Consider the following 17,340-nt stretch of genomic DNA (forward strand, 5'->3'; position numbering starts at 1 on the left):
GCCTCACGCGTGCTCTCCACCAGCGCTGGGGGCAGCGGCGGGAGCTGCGGGCGAGCCCCGGGGTGAGAAGGCAGAGCCCGGGCGAGGCGGAGCGCGGCCCAGGCGGGGTCGGACGGCGGCTGCTTAGTTTGTGCTTTGCCCCCCGCCTCCATTTTCTTTCAGCCCCACGCCGCAGGAGGGTGTTTTGGGAGCGCCGGAGGCTGTGACGGCGCTGGCCGGGGCAGAACAAGCCGGTGCGCCACAAGCAGGTGACACGGGCGGAACGACTCGTGATCGCATCGTGGAGAGTCGGAGGTGACACAGACCCAGGCGTCAGTCACGGGCTTTAGCGCTTGGGCATGGGAACGTGCACGGGTCTGGACTGAGAAAATAAACACTGAATTCTTCACAAGCGTGGCTGTTACAGATGTATCGCAGAATCATAGAATCAGAATCACAGAATGTTAGGGATTGGAAAGGACCTCGAAAGATCATCTAGTCCAAAACCCCTGCCGGAGCAGGAACACCTAGATGAGGTTACACAGGAATGTGTCCAGGTGGGTTTTGAATGTCTCCAGAGTAGGAGACTTCACAACCCCCCTGAGCAGCCTGTTCCAGTGTTCTGTTACCTTCACTGTGAAGAAGTTTCTTCCCAAATTTAAGTGGAAGCTCTTGTGTTCCAGTTTGTACCCATCGCCCCTTCTCCTGTCATTGGTTGTCACCGAGAAGAGCCCAGCTCCACCCTCGTGACACTCACCCTTTACGTATTTATAAACATCAATGAGGTCACCCCTCAGTTTCCTCCAAGTTAGAGACCAAGCTCCCTCAGCCTTTCCTCATAAGGGAGATGCTCCACTCCCTTAATCATCTTTGTGGCTCTGCGCTGGACTCTCTCAAGCAGTGCAGGTGCATCGCTAGGGAAACCTCCGCGGCGCTCAAAAGTTACAAGCGCATTTCGGACAGCTGCGCTGCCCCCACCTCTGCCGCCTGAAAACACGCCCAGGTCGGAGCGCTGACACAACTGATGACAAAAATAAGACACAAAAAAATTCCCCTCCCCCACCATAACAGCGCCTGATGTATGAGCATCCCCAGCACCGCGGCTCTGGGCGGACTGGAACGCGGAAACGCCGCTGAAACCGACCCGCACTCCCCAGCGCAGGTTCCCCTGAGCCCACCCGGGCCGCGGCAGCTCCGGGCTGAGCCCCGCCCCTCCGCTCCGTCAGGTCCCGCCCACAGCACCGCCAGCCACGCCCCGGGGCGGGGATCGCCGACACATCTACATAGCCTCGTGCGGCACCCTACATGGCCTGACAGCGCTTGCGCGGCGCTCGCGGGGCCGGGAAGATGGCGGAGCTGGAGCTGGGGAAGCACTGTGGGGTGCCGGAGTGCCGGCAGCTCGGTAAGGAAGCGCGCGTCGGAGTCTTGACAGGGTCGCGGAGACAGGACCTGGCCTCTCGCGGGCCGCCACTGGGGGAGGCTGGGCGGCCGGGCCGGAGGCGGCGGTGAGGGGCCGGTGCCCATCAGGGCGTCCCCCGTGCTTCTGCGGCCTCGGGCGGTGTATCACCAGGGCCTGTGGTGTCGGTTGTGTCACCGGGTCTTTCATCCCACTGTTCTTCCATTCTTCACCCTTGCCTGCCTTCCGTGTTCTCAGGAAAAGGTGTTAATGACAATGTAACCTGTTAGGAAGAGGCAGCGAAACTGCCGGCGCTGAAAGCTTCCTGATGGGGGCACTCAGTCTGGTAGATGCAGTGACTGAGATCTTCGTGACCTGAGCTGTGCAGCCCAGTTGCGTGGTGGTGCATTGAGTCCAAACCTGAAGGATGGAGGACTGGAGTAATGGCTGGGAGGTGGGCATTCGCTGTCACTGGTGATGTGGCTGAGTTCAGCAGACAGTAAAGTGGTTTTATTTGCAAAAGTTGATGTGGTACATGGGGGGATGTGCAGAGACTTACAAAGTATGTGCAGTTTAAATACACAGGGACTGTGTGTGTAATATGAAGGAGGAGGATCATCAGGACTGTCAAATGGAGGAGATGCTGGCTTTCTGGAAGGGATAGCATCTCCAGTTGGCAATCCATATAATAAAAATGTAAAATATCCAGTGCTCCAGTGATCATTAGTGTTCTGAGTAGTCTCACAATAAATTTAGTGTTTAGGATAAATGGTGAGTTTGATGGCTAGCCAAATGTTCTAGTTTTGAAGTTTGATATTGGAAAAAAACAAAACTAAAGCATAATTCTGGCTTTTGGAATGTATCTAAATATAATTTACCTACTCATATGTTTTTCAGTAACACTATAGGAGTTAACAGTGTAACTGTGTTACAAAAGCCCCTTCTAGGTACTGTGTAGGTGCAGTTCCTAAGTGTCCTTGTAAAGATACTGGCCCTATGACATAGGTAAGCAAAAGTTAATTGTGTAAAAGTTAAGCTAGAAACTACTAGCAAAACAACAATGATGTTGTCTAACTGAAAACAAATCTTTGTTTCAGATTTTCTCCCATTTGTATGTGATGGCTGTTCAGGTGTTTTTTGGTAAGTTCATGGAGTATCCAGAGTTGAAAGGGACCTGTAAGAATCATTGAGTCCAACTCCCTGCTCCTCCTGAAACTAAACCATGTGACTAAAGGTGTCATCCAGATGCTCCTTGAACTCTGACAGGCTTGATGCTGTGACCACTTCACTGGGGAGCCTGTTCCAGTGACCAACCACCCTCTCAGTGAAGAACCTTTTCCTGGTGTTCAATTTGAACTTCCCCTGACGTAGCTTCATTCCATTTCCTTGTGTCCCATTGCTGAGATCACCAGCTCCTTCACTGCTGCCTGCCTGGAGGAAGCTGTAGGCTGCCATGAGATCACCACTCCTCAGCCCTCTCCAAGCTGAACAAACCTGGTCCTAAAATCAAGCCTTGGGAAACCCCACTGATGACTGGTCGCCAGCCTGATGTAACCCCATTTGCCATAACTCTTTGAGCTCAGCCCATCAACCAGTTGCTCACCCAACATATCATGGACTGCTCTAGCTGGATGCTGGACTTTCTGTCCAGAAGGATGCTGTGAGAGATAGTATCAAAAGCTAAAATAAAACACCACGTCTACTGGCTTTCTTAGTGCAACTAGATCGATTACCTTGTCATAAAAGGAAATTAAGTTGTTTTTTTCTGAAGAGATCTCAGTGTGACAGTTGTGTAGACCTGAATGTTGTGTGAAACATTCTGTGACTCAGTTCAGGTTAGTTAAAAAATAAATCCTCACACTTGCCACACTTTTCTGGAGCAGCTGTTGCAGAGCTTTGATATCAGTGGGAATATTTCTAGAATGTCTCTATACGTATGTCTAGAATATGTCCTTCCCTGGAGACATTCAAAACCCGCCTGGACATGTTCCTGTGTGACCTCACCTAGGTGTTCCTACTCCAGCAGGGGGCCTGGACTAGATGATCTTTTGAGGTCCCTTCCAATCCCAAACATACAGATAGATTATTTTGGAAGCTATCCAGCTCCGATTCTGTTCTGTACCTTTTTGGTTTTGGAGCGGGGGGAATATCTTTTGTTGTAGGAAAAAAAAAATGAAGTTTCTTCTAATGTTCAAATCAGGCTTGTACTTTGATTTACACTTCAGATTAGCAGAGGGCAGCTGAGGTAACCCCTGATAAACTGAGGGCAGATTTCACTTTAACGTGTTAGAAGCCTTGAAGGGTTTTATGCTGTTGTGATTCCAAAATCCATTAAAACATACAACCTCCAGTTGCTTTGAGCTGAACTCTTAAGCATGCTAATATTCTTATTCTCTTGAAATAGTTGATCTTGGGGCATAAGTTCCAAGAGCTAAATATACATAATTGGGAAGAATGTGATCAATCCATTCAGTGTGTGAAATGCAAATAAGTTAGAACAAGTTTTAGAGAAGATTAATTATTTAACTGAAGTGTTCCCATGATAAAAATTTTCATATCACTTAAATGTTTTGACATGCAGCTTTCTTTTCCTGAAATGTTGACAACAGTGTGATATTTTCTTCTTTTGCCACAAAGCCTTCAGCACAGGAGCCGGGATGCTCATGGGTGTTCTGAGGTAATCTAGTAATATATGACTACCTTAAACAGTTAAGTTGCACAAAATTCAATTTTATTTTTTATTAGATAAGTGCATGTAGTATGTAAATATGAATTATTTAACTGAGAATGTGACAAGCTAAAATAAATGAATCTACTCTTGTTTTCTGCCTGTCGGAAGTAAATTGAGTTTGAGTAGGATGATGGTTCTTTTTCTAACTCCGAGCTAAACTTAACTAGGACACAATTAGAAGAGAATTGCTGGACTAGTTTTGTCTGTAGCATAGAGAGCTAGCACAGTTCTTTTGGAAAGCGGGTGTGGTAACTTGGGTCTGTAATATCTGTTCATTTACACAAAATATTTTGTACTAATGTCTAGGTGAATATAAGAAACAGTTCTGTGAAAACAGATCAGCACAGATCTTACCCATGCTCATACAAGGGCTGCAATGGAAAAGAGCTTTTGCCAGTTTTATGTCCCTACTGTGAGAAACATTTTTGCCTAAGGTGAGTGGAACAGTGTTAAAGCATCAATAGTCATTCATTAGTGTATGGAAAAGGTAATACAAGTTTTACCCTGTTGTTTACAGACACCGGCATCAATCAGACCATGAATGTGAGAAACTGAACATGCCACAACCTCGAATGGCTGCTACCCAGCAGCTAGTTAAACATATTATAGGCAAGTATGGTGGGATACATACTCTACAGTTTCTTCAGAAGGCTGTTTGAGCTTGTGACCAACTCCAAGGGTTCAGGTTTGACCAAATAAGAAGAAAGGATGGGAGTTCCTTGTTTAAATAGCCATAAACTCACATGTCAGCATGTAATACCATTCACCTGGACTGGGAAAGACAACAGCAGCATATGTCTATAAGGAGCATCTTTAAAGATTAAATGAGGCTTGGGTCTCCTTCAGAACTCTTGTCTCATTCTCATTGTATAAGTACTGTAATGTAATTAATTGTACTGAGCCATTATTATTTGCATATTAGTTCATGTGCAAATAATGTGTTGGGTGTGCTTGCCAGTCTGCTGGGATTATACCTATACAACCAAGATGGCAAAAAAGTGAGCCTACAGTGTAATGTTTTGCAGCTTTTAAACAAGCTCTAGGACAGGAGAGAGAGTAAACAGCTCTGCTTAACTGAGCAGTGGGATTATGTGTAGAAAGGATGACTTGAAACTGTTGCTATATTAATGCTGTGATGGCCACAGGTGTAGAAATTTAAGAACTTGTATCTATTTGGCTTTTACAACCTGTGTTCACTTCATGATAGTGTTGATCTACTTCTCAATGTAAAGGAGTTCTAAAACTGTCACAATTCCAGATATTCTTGAATAGGAGTACCTGACATCGTGGCCTCAGGACGTGAAAGGGACATGAAAGGGATGCAGATATGAGGCCCGACAGGTTAATTCCAATATATGTTCAGGAGGCAGTCTGAATCATCACACTAACACCAATAATGTTGTTCTCAGATTCTAAAAAAAGGGAAGAAGCAAAAAGCAAAAAACGTAAAGGAGCAAAAAACAGTGAGACAGCAGCAAAAGTGGCATTAATGAAACTGAAAATGCATGCATGTGGGGACAAGTCCTTGCCTCAGGTCAGTCATGTTTGTTTTTCAATAATTGAATTCCCAAAGGAAAATGGCAAGTTTTCTAAATCTCTTGTTCTTCATCTAGATCCTTCACTTCAGGTTTGGATTTAAGTCTTCAAGCCCGTGATCATTTATACATATATTTCAGCCTGGCTTGCAAAAATAATCTCACTAGTATTGTGGCTGTTAAATGGTGTCCGTGTAGAGTTTGGAGCAGTTGGGGTAAATTCCTTTATAGCAGAAATATTTGCCTGCCATATGGCTGTCACCCAACACTGTAGGGACAAATGGGTTCTTTTGGGGATCCTTGGCAGAAAGACAGCAGCATTAAGTTGTACTGACAATTAAGGCTTTATCTTAATAGACTTTGATCAGCATAGCATAGACTTTTATGATCAGAGTACTACAACTGTTTTATAATCAGAACTGTTGTAGCACAATTTTATAAGTAACATAGGACAGAATTTTATAGCACAGCTTAGCTTATGGTTCCCAGTCACCTGGACCCTTTGCAGATCGGGTCAAATCTTAATACTTGGCTTGCAGTATCAATATCCCACTCATCATCTAGACTTAAAACATGTAAAAGAATATGAGTTTCTCAGTCCTGGGAGGCAGCAGATGATAGTGGAGGTGTCCCTGGCCACTGGGAGATCACGGGTTTTGCAGTCCAGCAGCAGTTCTGGTCCAAGTCCAACTTAGGGGTTGTAAGTGCTTCATTTTATGGGCAGTGCTTTGTGTGCTGCTGTGCTCCCTGTTCTGTGACAGGGTCATCACCACCAGGTTGGGTGGTGCTTGGGACTTTCAAGGATGGTAAGGAGGGGAGTAGTTGGCCTGGTGCCCAGGAACCTTGAGGCTGATAGGGAGGGGGAGAAGTCTGCCTGGTGTGCAGGATCTTCAGGGCCATCAGGAAGAGGGGAGAGGGAACAGATACGTGGCCATTATGGTTGCAGAAAGCACCCATTTGCTTTATAAAATGGTGTTAGTTATGCTAACCTTATTACCAGGGGTTAGGAGCAGGGGTACCAGTCACATATGACAAACCCATCTGAATGTGATGCTTTTCATGCTGGATACCAAGAGGTTCCTGACACAGCCAGGGCACCATTTGCACAACTCTGTACCAGTCAGATTGAACCCATCTCATATAAAACTGAGTTTTGTGTTCTGCAAAGAGTCATTCTTATTTCTGCTGCTCACATGTAGCAGACATTTCTGGATGAGGTATGAAGGACCTGAGGTCAGTTGTTCCTCCCTCGAGTTGGAAAAAGGTTATGACAGTTGCTTCCTGTTTCTTTTAGCCTTTAATTTATTTGATTTTTGAGGTATTTCACAGAATCCTTATGGTTTTTCACTACTGTGGCCAGCCAAACCTGGTGTTCAGGCATTTTCCAAATATCAGAATTATGCTGGGTTTAGAGACAAATTGATTCTTTCATCTAGGGTTTCACTTAAGATCTGTACTTATTCATCCTCTTAAAAGGCCTGTATTAAATTACTTTTCACCACATTGTTATGTTGGAACACAGCAAATTTAGGCCTGTTACATTGATTTTTATATACTAAAATGATACTGTGAGAATACTGAAAACATTCTGTGTGATTGTCTTATTGTTAGGTGTTAGTAGAGTACGTTTAATTATTGTTTTTAAAATAACTACAGCTATTCCATCACTGAGTCCTCTTATGAGCTTCCTTGTTTGTACTTTGTCATGGTCAGAAATTGGGTAACTTTGCTTAGGCAGAAATCCTAACTCAAAGACATGCCTGTACCATTCTGCACAGATAGTAGCACTTTATTAAAAATATGCTGGAGGGAAAGTGATTAATTTCAAATATTGTGTAACATAATGTAAAAAATCCACCCTCAACATATATTTAAGAAAATTTTAAGAGTTACTTCCTAATTCCAAAGCCAGTAAGCTCTAAAAAGTGTAGCACAAATTACTGATGCCGATTTCTTGTACTATTAATTTTCTCATTTGGGTGTTAATTATTCAGTCATCTAGAACAGTGATATGTCTAACACTGATAAATTAATCCTGTTACCCTTCAGCACTTCTCTCTATTTAAATTGCTTCCTAGACTCCTTTTAGCCGTCTTCTGCCCAGCTTGTTCCAGTGTGGAGACAGACTTTTTGAATATGAAGTTTCTGGGATGCCTTTTAGACACATTAGTTCTCTCATCGCTGTAGGGAGAAGATCGACACATTTGTCTTGGAGGTGCATGGAAAATTGACAGATGCCAATAAGCACAAGCTGCAACATGTGAAATTCCAATTGGATAATAGGAACAAAAATCACAGTGAGCGTAGTCAGACTTTTGAACAATGTGCTCTGAAAATTTGTGGAATCTACATCTTTGGGATATTAAAGACTTGATTGTGCTTGATTTGAAGCAATCTGATCTACCTTTATAGTTAAGTCCAGCTTTAAAATTCCACCTGCTTTGAGAATGGTTTTGGACCATGTGACACCAAAGGTCCTTCCTGACCTTTCTTATTCTACAGATCAGTAAAATCAGGCTATCTTAGAAATACCTTTTCTCTGACCTCTTTGTTGAGATTAGCTTTCTGCAAATGATTACTTCTTTTGGTGTCAGACTTATGTGTTACCCTTCTTGACAATGACCAGGTTAAAACAGGAGGGCCATGCTTGCAAAATAGTGTTATTGTGTTCCTGACTGACCGGTATTTTCTATGGTATGGCACAGAAGTTCCAGGAGGCATATCCCATAGTTAGGGATGCAACAGTAGAATGAGCTGTTTTGTGGAATAAGTTCCAGTGAATTGTAGGAGACTGTCTCATCCTCCGTGGAACTGGAAGATGCCAGGGCACTGATGGCTGTTCAATGATGTTAGTGTGTGTCCCTAAAAGGATGGCTCTTGTGTTAACTGTCGTACAAGTTGTGGTCTTTTACATTTTAGCAAGATTTGGGTCCTGCTTCTCTTGCTCCTTTGTAATATAGTCCACCTTTGTAATATATACTACCTTTGCATTCCAGTTAGAGACATTACACTGATGCCAAAAGCCAACACTGCTTATTTAAACTCAGCTTTTTCTCCCCAGGGCAGTCATTATTGCCTAGTAAACCCAGGCCAGACACCTTTTCATGTCTGTCTATATATAATAGTCTAGCTGTGAGACTCTGGCAAAAGATGTTCTTTCCACCTTTCTGAACTTTCTGTCCATTATGTAGAATCATAAAATCAGAGAATTATTTAGGTTATAAAAGACCAAGTCCGACCGTAAACCTAGTACTGCCAAGTCTACTGCTATACCATGTTCCTAAGCACCACATCTACATGTCTCTTAAACAGCACCAGGGATGGTGACTCAACCACTTCTCTGGGCAGCCTGTTCCAGTGCTTCACAACCCTTTCAGTGATTAAATTTTTCCCAGTAGCCGATATAAACCTCCCCTGGTGCAACTTGAAGCTGTTAAGTGTGTGCTTGCAGCTGGAGGGGATTGGACTTGATCTCGGTCATTTGTATTATGCAGTAAAATGGGACCTCGGTCCTGCTGGAATAGGAAACAAGGTTCAGTCAGTAATTTGGGGGTTGAAGTTCAAGATTTTTACTGAAAAGCTGTTAGATGTGTATGACTGGAATTATGCATTTGTTCTTTGAATAATTTCTTTTTCATGTTTTCCTAGACAGAAAGAATTTACTTTCAAGTGTTTTTACCAAAAGGCAACAAAGAGAAAAGCAAGCCCATGTTCTTTTGCAGTAAGTGGAGTATTGGCAAAGTAGTAGATGTTGCAGCTTCCTTAGCAAGCCTTGAAAATAACAACAACAAATCAACAGCCCAGGTAAATCAGTAATAATAAACATCTTCCAGGTTGTTGGGTTTTGGTTTGTTTGTTTATTTGTTGGTTATTTATTTATTGGTTATTTGGTTGGTTTGTTTATTTTATTTGGTTATTTTTACCCTTTTGTTCCTCCCTCACCCTGCTTCTTGTATCTCAGGCAAACTTGATATTAAATTTTGTGCTATTTGTTTTACAGAAATTGAGACTATGCCATACTGCCTCTGGACAAGCCTTGCCATTTGAGCACACGTTGGAAACATGGCTATCTGATAAAGAATATCCATTGTACAATGGTGGAAATATAATTTTGGAGTATCTTGATAATGATGTTCTATTTATAGAAGATACAGAGTCATACTTTAGTTAATCAGTAAATTACCACAAACGAAAAAAAAAATCAAAGATATTTTTAGAAGTGTGGTATTCAAACCAAGTCCAGTTTGATTTAAAATCACTGGTATGCCACAATCTGTCCTCAGTTGTAAAAACACAGTTCACATCAATTTCTCAGTTGCATGACTGACAGAAGAATTATGTTCTGAAACTTAGTTACTGTAATAACTAATATTACAGATATTCACTTTCTGGAATAAATTATTTTGTTTAGCTGTATAATGTCAATATTCTTAAATTTAATATACATATTTTTTGTAAAAGATAGGAAAAGTATGTATTAAAATAAATAATTAAAATGTAAATTTGCGGTGTTTCAGTTCTCTGAAGAAACATTTTATGCTATTACAGAATATTTTCTACATCTCAAAGAACAGTTGTCTTGTGTCATTGTATGATTGGGTGGGAGCTAAAATGAGAACTTACAATTATGCTTTTCTAATTCTTGTGTAAAAGAGGAAGAAATATGTTAAGAGAGGAAGAAATACAGTTCAGCTACAAGTATAACATTGAACAGTTTTCTGTTTCATCCTGGCATTTCCAACCTTGGGTATCTATTGCTTCCTCTTTAGTACTCAGGGGCTTCCACAAGATGGACTGCAGATGTTCTGAAGTGGTTGTTTACAGTCATGGTTTATAAGGAAGTTACACTTCTGCTTGCATAAGTATGACCTGTAGAATTAATGGCTTTCTCAATTGTCAGTGTCTTGAAATTGTTTGGCGCTTAAGAAGATTGTTCAGAATATCAGTAGTTGATGTGCTCTGTTTTTGTTTTTTTTATATCTTTTGGCAGTTTTCAAAACTGCATGGTAAATTCAAAGTGAACATAACAAGGAAGAACCACAAATTATTTTTATCACATTACAGGTGTTTTGAATTGCTGAAACAAAAATGTGTAATGTTGCACACAAGTATTAGGGCCAGCACTCTCGTAACCATAAGTTCTGATGTATAACCTTTCTTGAACAGGCCTGTTACAATCTAAACTCATTCTGCAGTGGCCTTGAGCCTGTCTCTGTTTAAGCCAGAGGAGTAGAATGCTTTCAAGCCTAATCCCTCCAATTTGCTTTCATCTGTTTACAGTTATTTAGCCAATGTTCTTCAACTGTGAGGAGCTGGGAAGGCAATTCTGTAATGACAGAAAGGACAATGTATGAATGGGTGCAAACAGAGCAGTGGAAAGCGCAAGCCTAAGCTCCACGTGCAAAGCTGTATTGTGTTTTTACCACTGCATGGTCCTGTGCAGTGTGAATGAACTACTGAGGCAAACCTACTCATCAGATACTAAATTGGCTATCAAGGCTTTCACTTGCCATCAGCTGCAGCATTGCTACTGAAGTGACCTTGTGGCTTGTGATGATGGTGCAGCAGTCAGACAGAGGGGGAGAAATCTGTCTCCCACCTGACTTACTGCTGGATCAGTGTTGACTCCTCTTTTGACAAGATTGAAATGAGCTCTTTTACAGACATGGGGCAGTTTTCTTTCAGGCAACTGACTTCATGTGCTGTTCTAATGTTTCCAATGATGTTCCAGTTTGTATGTGTAACATGACTGAACATCATCAGCAACACAAAACATAATCAGCAATGCCTGGAAGTATAACTGGGCCAGAGGGCGACTGTCTACATTGTTCAAAAACATAAACATGATGCATTTCAGGGACATTGTCCCACCACTGAAGGACATACACAGAAGTAGGGACAAACTCTATGAGGATGGCAAGGCACGTAAGGCTAAGGAATACTGCTTTTCCTGTGAGAAATGGAGTTTTGGTTCAGAGAGCTGACCTAAGGCAGTGAGGTGTACTCAGACCTGCAAGTGGAGGTGGACCCTGCACCACAGTCACCTGGGCATTCTCAGATCTGGATTTGGTGGTTTGGCTGATTAAGCCACTGTGTCTACTGAGAAAAATGCTGCAGGTTTTTTTCTAATACATTCTTGCCTGAAGGGAACCATTGTCCACTGGCTATAATGCTACATTCTGGTCCATTTGTAGCAGTTTGAAAACCAACAGATAACCATGCCTGACATACCCATTTTAGATACAGTTGCAATTAAAAAAAAAAAAAAAAAAAAGATAATGTAAGAGGAGTCTGCCTATCATCTTTTTCAAAAGGTACTCTCCATTGGCAGAAGAGTAATGTGGTCTTGTTCCAGAGGCTGTAAAGTGTCATAGTCTTTTGTACTACCAAGTAGTACACCTGTATGACAACTTAGAGATACCTGTATGTTCATTGTATGTTCACTAGCCTCGCATAAACTTCAGAAACATCTCAGTAAGTATGTCACGCTTGTTCTTATTTTGCTTTACAGTACTCCGTACTGTACTTTTAACATGACTTGGGTATTGATAAAATATTTTACTGGATGCAGCGTGGACGTCACAAAAAGGAGGGTGCTTCTGGTTTCCATAAAGGGTCTTCAGTGGCTGAATATTTTGGAAATCTTTGGTTCCTGACAGTGGGAAATACACAGACATTTCTCCACTTTTCCCTGCCTATCTCTTCAGCTGTTTGTCATCTTCCTTTCCAGCCTAAGAGGAACAGCTCCCTTTTCCAGTTCCCTTTTCTCTTACTATCACAGAATCACAGAATCACAGAATTGGCTAGGTTGGAAAAGACCTCAGAGATCATCAAGTCCAACCCTTGGTCCAACTTCAGCCCATTTACTAGATCATGGCACTAAGAGCCATGTCCAATCTCAGTTTAAAAACCTCCAGGGATGGTGAGTCCACCACCTCCCTGGGCAGGCCATTCCAATGCCTGATCACTCTCTCCGTAAAGAACTTCTTCCTAATATCCAGCCTAAACTTCCCCTGTCAGAGTTTAAGCCTATGTCCCCTTGTCCTATTGCTAACTGCCTGGGAGAAGAGACCAGTTCCCACCTGGCTATAACTTCCCTTCAGGTAGTTATGGAGAGCGATGAGGTCACCTCTAAGCTTCCTCTTCTCCAGACTGAACAACCCCAGCTCCCTCAGCCTCTCCCCATAGGTCATGTGCTCAAGTCTCTTCACCAGTCTTGTTGCTCTTCTCTGGACCCGATCCAGCACCTCAATATCTTTCCTGGACTGAGGGGCCCAGAACTGAACACAATACTCCAGGTGTGGCCTCACCAATGCAGAGTACAGGGGAAGGATCACTTCCCTTGTCCTGCTGACCACACTATTTTTGATACAGGCCAGGATACCATTGGCCTTCTTGGCCACCTGGGCACACTGTTGGCTCCTGTTGAGCTTCCTGTCAATCAGTACCCCCAGGTCCCTTTCTGCCTGGCTGCTCTCCAGCCACTCTGTGCCCAGCCTGTAGCGCTGCAGGGGGTTGTTGTGGCCAAAGTGCAGGACCCGGCACTTGGCCTTGTTGAACTTCATCCCATTGGAATCAGCCCATTTTTCCAGTCTATCCAGATCTCTTTGCAGAGCCCTCCTGCCTTCCAGCAGGTCGACGCTGCCCCCCAACTTGGTGTCATCAGCAAATTTGCTGATGATGGTCTCAATCCCCTCATCTAAATCATCAATAAAGATGTTAAACAGGACTGGACCCAACACTGACCCCTGGGGGACACCACTAGTGACTGGCCGCCAGCTAGATGCAGCCCCATTCACCAGTACTCTCTGGGCCTGGCCCTCCAGCCAGTTCCTAACCCAGCAGAGAGTGCACTTGTCCAAGCCACGGGCTATCAGCTTTTGAAGGAGTATATTATGGGAGACAGTGTCAAAGGCTTTGCTGAAGTCTAGATAGACCACGTCTACAGCTTTCCCCTCATCCACTAGGTGGGTCACCTGATCATAGAAGGAGATCAGGTTGGTCAGACAGGACCTGTCCCTCCTAAACCCGTGCTGGCTGGGTCTGATCCCTGGTCCATCCTGGAGGTGCTGTGTGATTGCATTCAGGATGATCTGCTCCATCACCCTGCCAGGCACCGAGGTCAGGCTGACAGGCCTGTAGTTGCCAGGGTCAGCTTTGCAGCCCTTTTTGTGGATTGGGGTAACATTTGCCAGTTTCCAATCATTTGGGACCTCCCCAGTGAGCCAAGACTGTTGGAAGATGATGAAGAGTGGCTTGGCGAGCTCTTCTGCTAGCTCCCTCATCACCCTAGGATGGATCCCGTCTGGTCCCATAGACTTATGAGGATCCAGATGGCTCAGTAAGCCACCAACTATTTCCTCTTGGAATACAAGGGGACTATTTGGCTTCCTATCCCTGTCAACCATCTCCAGAGGCCAGTTATCCTGAGGGCCATCTGTTTGACTGGTAAATACTGAGGCAAAGTAGGTATTAAGTACCTCAGCTTTCTCCTCATCTTTGTTAACTATATTTCCCTCAAAGTCCAGTAGAGAATGGAGGTTTTCCTTGCCCCTCCTTTTGTTATTAACGTATTTAAAGAAGGACTTTTTATTATCCCTAACAGAATTGGCCAAATTAACTTCAAACTGCACTTTTGCTTCCCTGATTTTTTTCCTGCACGATCTAGCTATTTTCCTAAATTCTTCATAGGTAGCCAGCCCTTTTTTCCACAGTCTGTAAACTCTCTTTTTATTTCTGATTTCCTTCAAAATCTCCCTGTTTAGCCAAGCCGGTTGTCTTCCCTGTCGGCTAGCCTTTCGGCGCACTGGTATAGCCTGATCCTGTGCCCTCAAAACCTCCCGCTTGAAGTATGTCCAACCCTCCTGGGCCCCCTTGTTTTTAAGCATTGTTTCCCAGGGTATGCTCTGAACTAGACTTCTGAATAGGCAAAAATCTGCCCTCCGGAAGTCCAGTGTAGAGGTTTTATTGATGGCTCTCCTTGCATCTCTAACTATTGAAAATTCTATTATTTCGTGGTCGCTATGCCCCAGGCGGTCTCCAACCACTACATCTCCCACCAGCCCTTCTCTGTTTGTAAACAGTAGGTCTAGCAAGGCCTTACCCCGGGTAGGCTCATTTACCAGCTGATGAAGGAAATTTTCCTCTATACACTCTAGGAAATTCCTAGACTGCCTCTTCTGTGCAGTATTCAGCTCCCAGCAGATATCTGGCAGGTTAAAGTCCCCCACAAGAACAAGGGCTGTCGATTTTGAGACATCTGCCAGCTGCTTGTAGAATAATTCATCTCCTTCATCATCCTGGTCGGGTGGTCTATAACAGACACCCACGAGGACATCAGCCTTGTCGGACTTCCCCCTGATTCTGGTCCACAGGCACTGAACCTTGTCACTACTGGCCTCAAGTTTAACAGAGTCAAGAGACTCTCTAACATATAAAGCCACCCCTCCACCTCTCCTGCCCTGCCTGTCTTTTCTGAAGAGCTTGTAGCCACCCATAGCAGCACTCCAGTCATACGAGTCTTCCCACCACGCTTCTGTGATGGCAACTATGTCATAGCTTTCCTTGCTGCACGATGGCTTCCAGCTCCTCTTGTTTGTTGGCCATACTGCGTGCATTAGTGTACATGCACTTCAAGTGGGCTGCTGATTTCACTCTTAATTCAGGTTTTTTGTCCTTAGGCTGATCTTTGGAGAGCCCAGTTTCAATCCCTTCCCCCTTCAAACCTAGTTTAAAGCCCTCTCTCTTTCCTCTGCAATTCTCTCTTCACCTTTCTTTTCATCTCAGGCTGCTGTGGTAAGGAATACACAATCAGAGGCCAACTATCACTGTGAGACAAGTGAGCTGGGGAAGAGCCCCAAACTGAACTCACTCCCTCCGTTGCTACTGAAGCACGTGGAAAATGCTGCTACAGAAAAGGGTCATTTTTTTCAGAAAAAAATCCTCATTCTCTCATTACTCATTTCCTATGCCCCAGATTCTTCTGCCCTAGCATTTGCAGGCAAAACAGTTAAAATAACATTTTTTGTGGATAGGGTGAAGATAGATGTGGGATGCAGGAAGTAAATTTTTGGGTAGATCTCAAAGATTTTCCTGGGAAGGCTACTTTCATCAATTGCCAGTTAATACTAAGGGCTAACAGTCTGTCAATGACAGTACAAATATGGCAACTCACAGCTGATAAAATTAAAAAAATCTTTCACATTCACTTTCATCTTATTCCAGGAATGTGTGTGGGTTTGTATGTAGCAGCTCATTCCACTCAGTCTTCAGAAACTGCGAAGCAAAACCAAATTAAGCTAGTCTGACAGATAATTGAGGAGAAGTGAAAACTCTGTCCTAATCAATGACTCCAGGAACAAAAGCAGAAACTTTCCCTGAGCTTCAGTATCTTGCCTAGGCAGGAATTGCTCACATTTTAGTTGTTTAGATTCCAGCATATCTTCATGTAGCATATACAATTTTTTAATTTTTCTAACGCTTTTTATCTTAGCATAGTTTCACAGGGAATATTCAACAACTGGATGGGGGGGCGGGGGGCAGGAAACCAACAAAAACAGAAAAAACAACTAAACAACACACCATACTTTGGAGGAGACATCTGACATTTGAAACCATTGTTAATTTTACAGGTGTGTATTTAGAAGTTGCTGAACTGTTCCAGTTCAAAGTTAATAAATAAAATGTTAAACTCACCTCTGGTAGATGCAAAGAAAATGCTTGCAAAGTTACCTGAGAAGACGGATTTGTCAAAATAGATACCTAGTGATTTTATAATAAACAGTACTTTCAGCCAAGCTGTTAAAATAGGTGAATATCAAGCTTTTTGGTTGTTATATCTGTATAGTGATTTTAGAGAATGCACAACGTCAAGGCTTCGCAAACATTTTACCACCGAGAATGCTCTTGGTAGCAATTCCTGGCCTTGTTACAGTTCCAATACTGCTACAAATTTGCCTGGCATATTCTTGTGAAATACATAACACAGTTCAGAAAGCGTTATATTAACATCAAGAGCTGAATTTTGCTTGGATATGTGACTGTTAGATCAGCTGGCCAAAGCTGTAGCAAACAAGAAATAGTATGTCACACTAAGAAAGCAGGCAGTAATCTCTCATACTTTTGTTTTCATCCGCTTCCTTTTGTGTGTCTGTTTTAGGAAGACAGAAAAGTATGTGCCCTGGAGCGTGATCAGTCTGGTTTGAAGAGTTTTACCAACAGATCACCTCTGTTCCTCTTGCTTATCAGGTGTTACATATAATAAACCTCCCTGCAGACCAGTTCTCCTCATAATAGCCTCTTACATGAAATAAAAGATTTCCTTTCAACTGGAATGGAAATTACGCTTTGTGATAGGGATATTATTACACTTATGAGGAATTCCAGGCATTTCTGTTTGGTTTACTTTTGTTGATCTTAGGATTAATGCAGAATTTTAAATCGCCTTACAAAGCCTGTAAAACACTTGCTATAATGGTATACTGTTAATGATGTCAAATAAGCCATTTTGCTTAACACTGGTGCAGTCCAATATAGCTTGTTCTGAGGCACATTTGGCAGCTTGCCTCAAAAAAAAAAACTGAATCAGAGCCAAAATGCCTCTTTCGATGGGCTGTGTGCTTTTAGTGTAACCTCATACAGAATGACTTGCAAAATAATTAATAAAACCATACCTCATCATCTCTGCCGTTCTTTAAGGA

General features: G+C 43.1%; 1 protein-coding gene across 1 annotated transcript; it reads left to right on the top strand.

Moving 5' to 3' along the window:
* Positions 1–1,272: 1,272 nt before the first annotated feature.
* On the top strand, positions 1,273–10,143 carry ZFAND1 (zinc finger AN1-type containing 1). Its single transcript, XM_065832225.2, has 8 exons — positions 1,273–1,381; positions 2,473–2,515; positions 4,013–4,052; positions 4,413–4,540; positions 4,624–4,715; positions 5,516–5,640; positions 9,290–9,445; positions 9,642–10,143. The coding sequence occupies exons 1-8, from the start codon at positions 1,327–1,329 to the stop codon at positions 9,810–9,812; spliced, it is 810 nt and encodes a 269-aa protein (XP_065688297.1). The 5' UTR covers positions 1,273–1,326; the 3' UTR covers positions 9,813–10,143.
* The last annotated feature ends 7,197 nt before the right edge of the window (positions 10,144–17,340 follow it).

This window comes from Patagioenas fasciata, chromosome 2 (genome assembly GCF_037038585.1).
Source record: "Patagioenas fasciata isolate bPatFas1 chromosome 2, bPatFas1.hap1, whole genome shotgun sequence".
NCBI lineage: Eukaryota > Metazoa > Chordata > Aves > Columbiformes > Columbidae > Patagioenas > Patagioenas fasciata.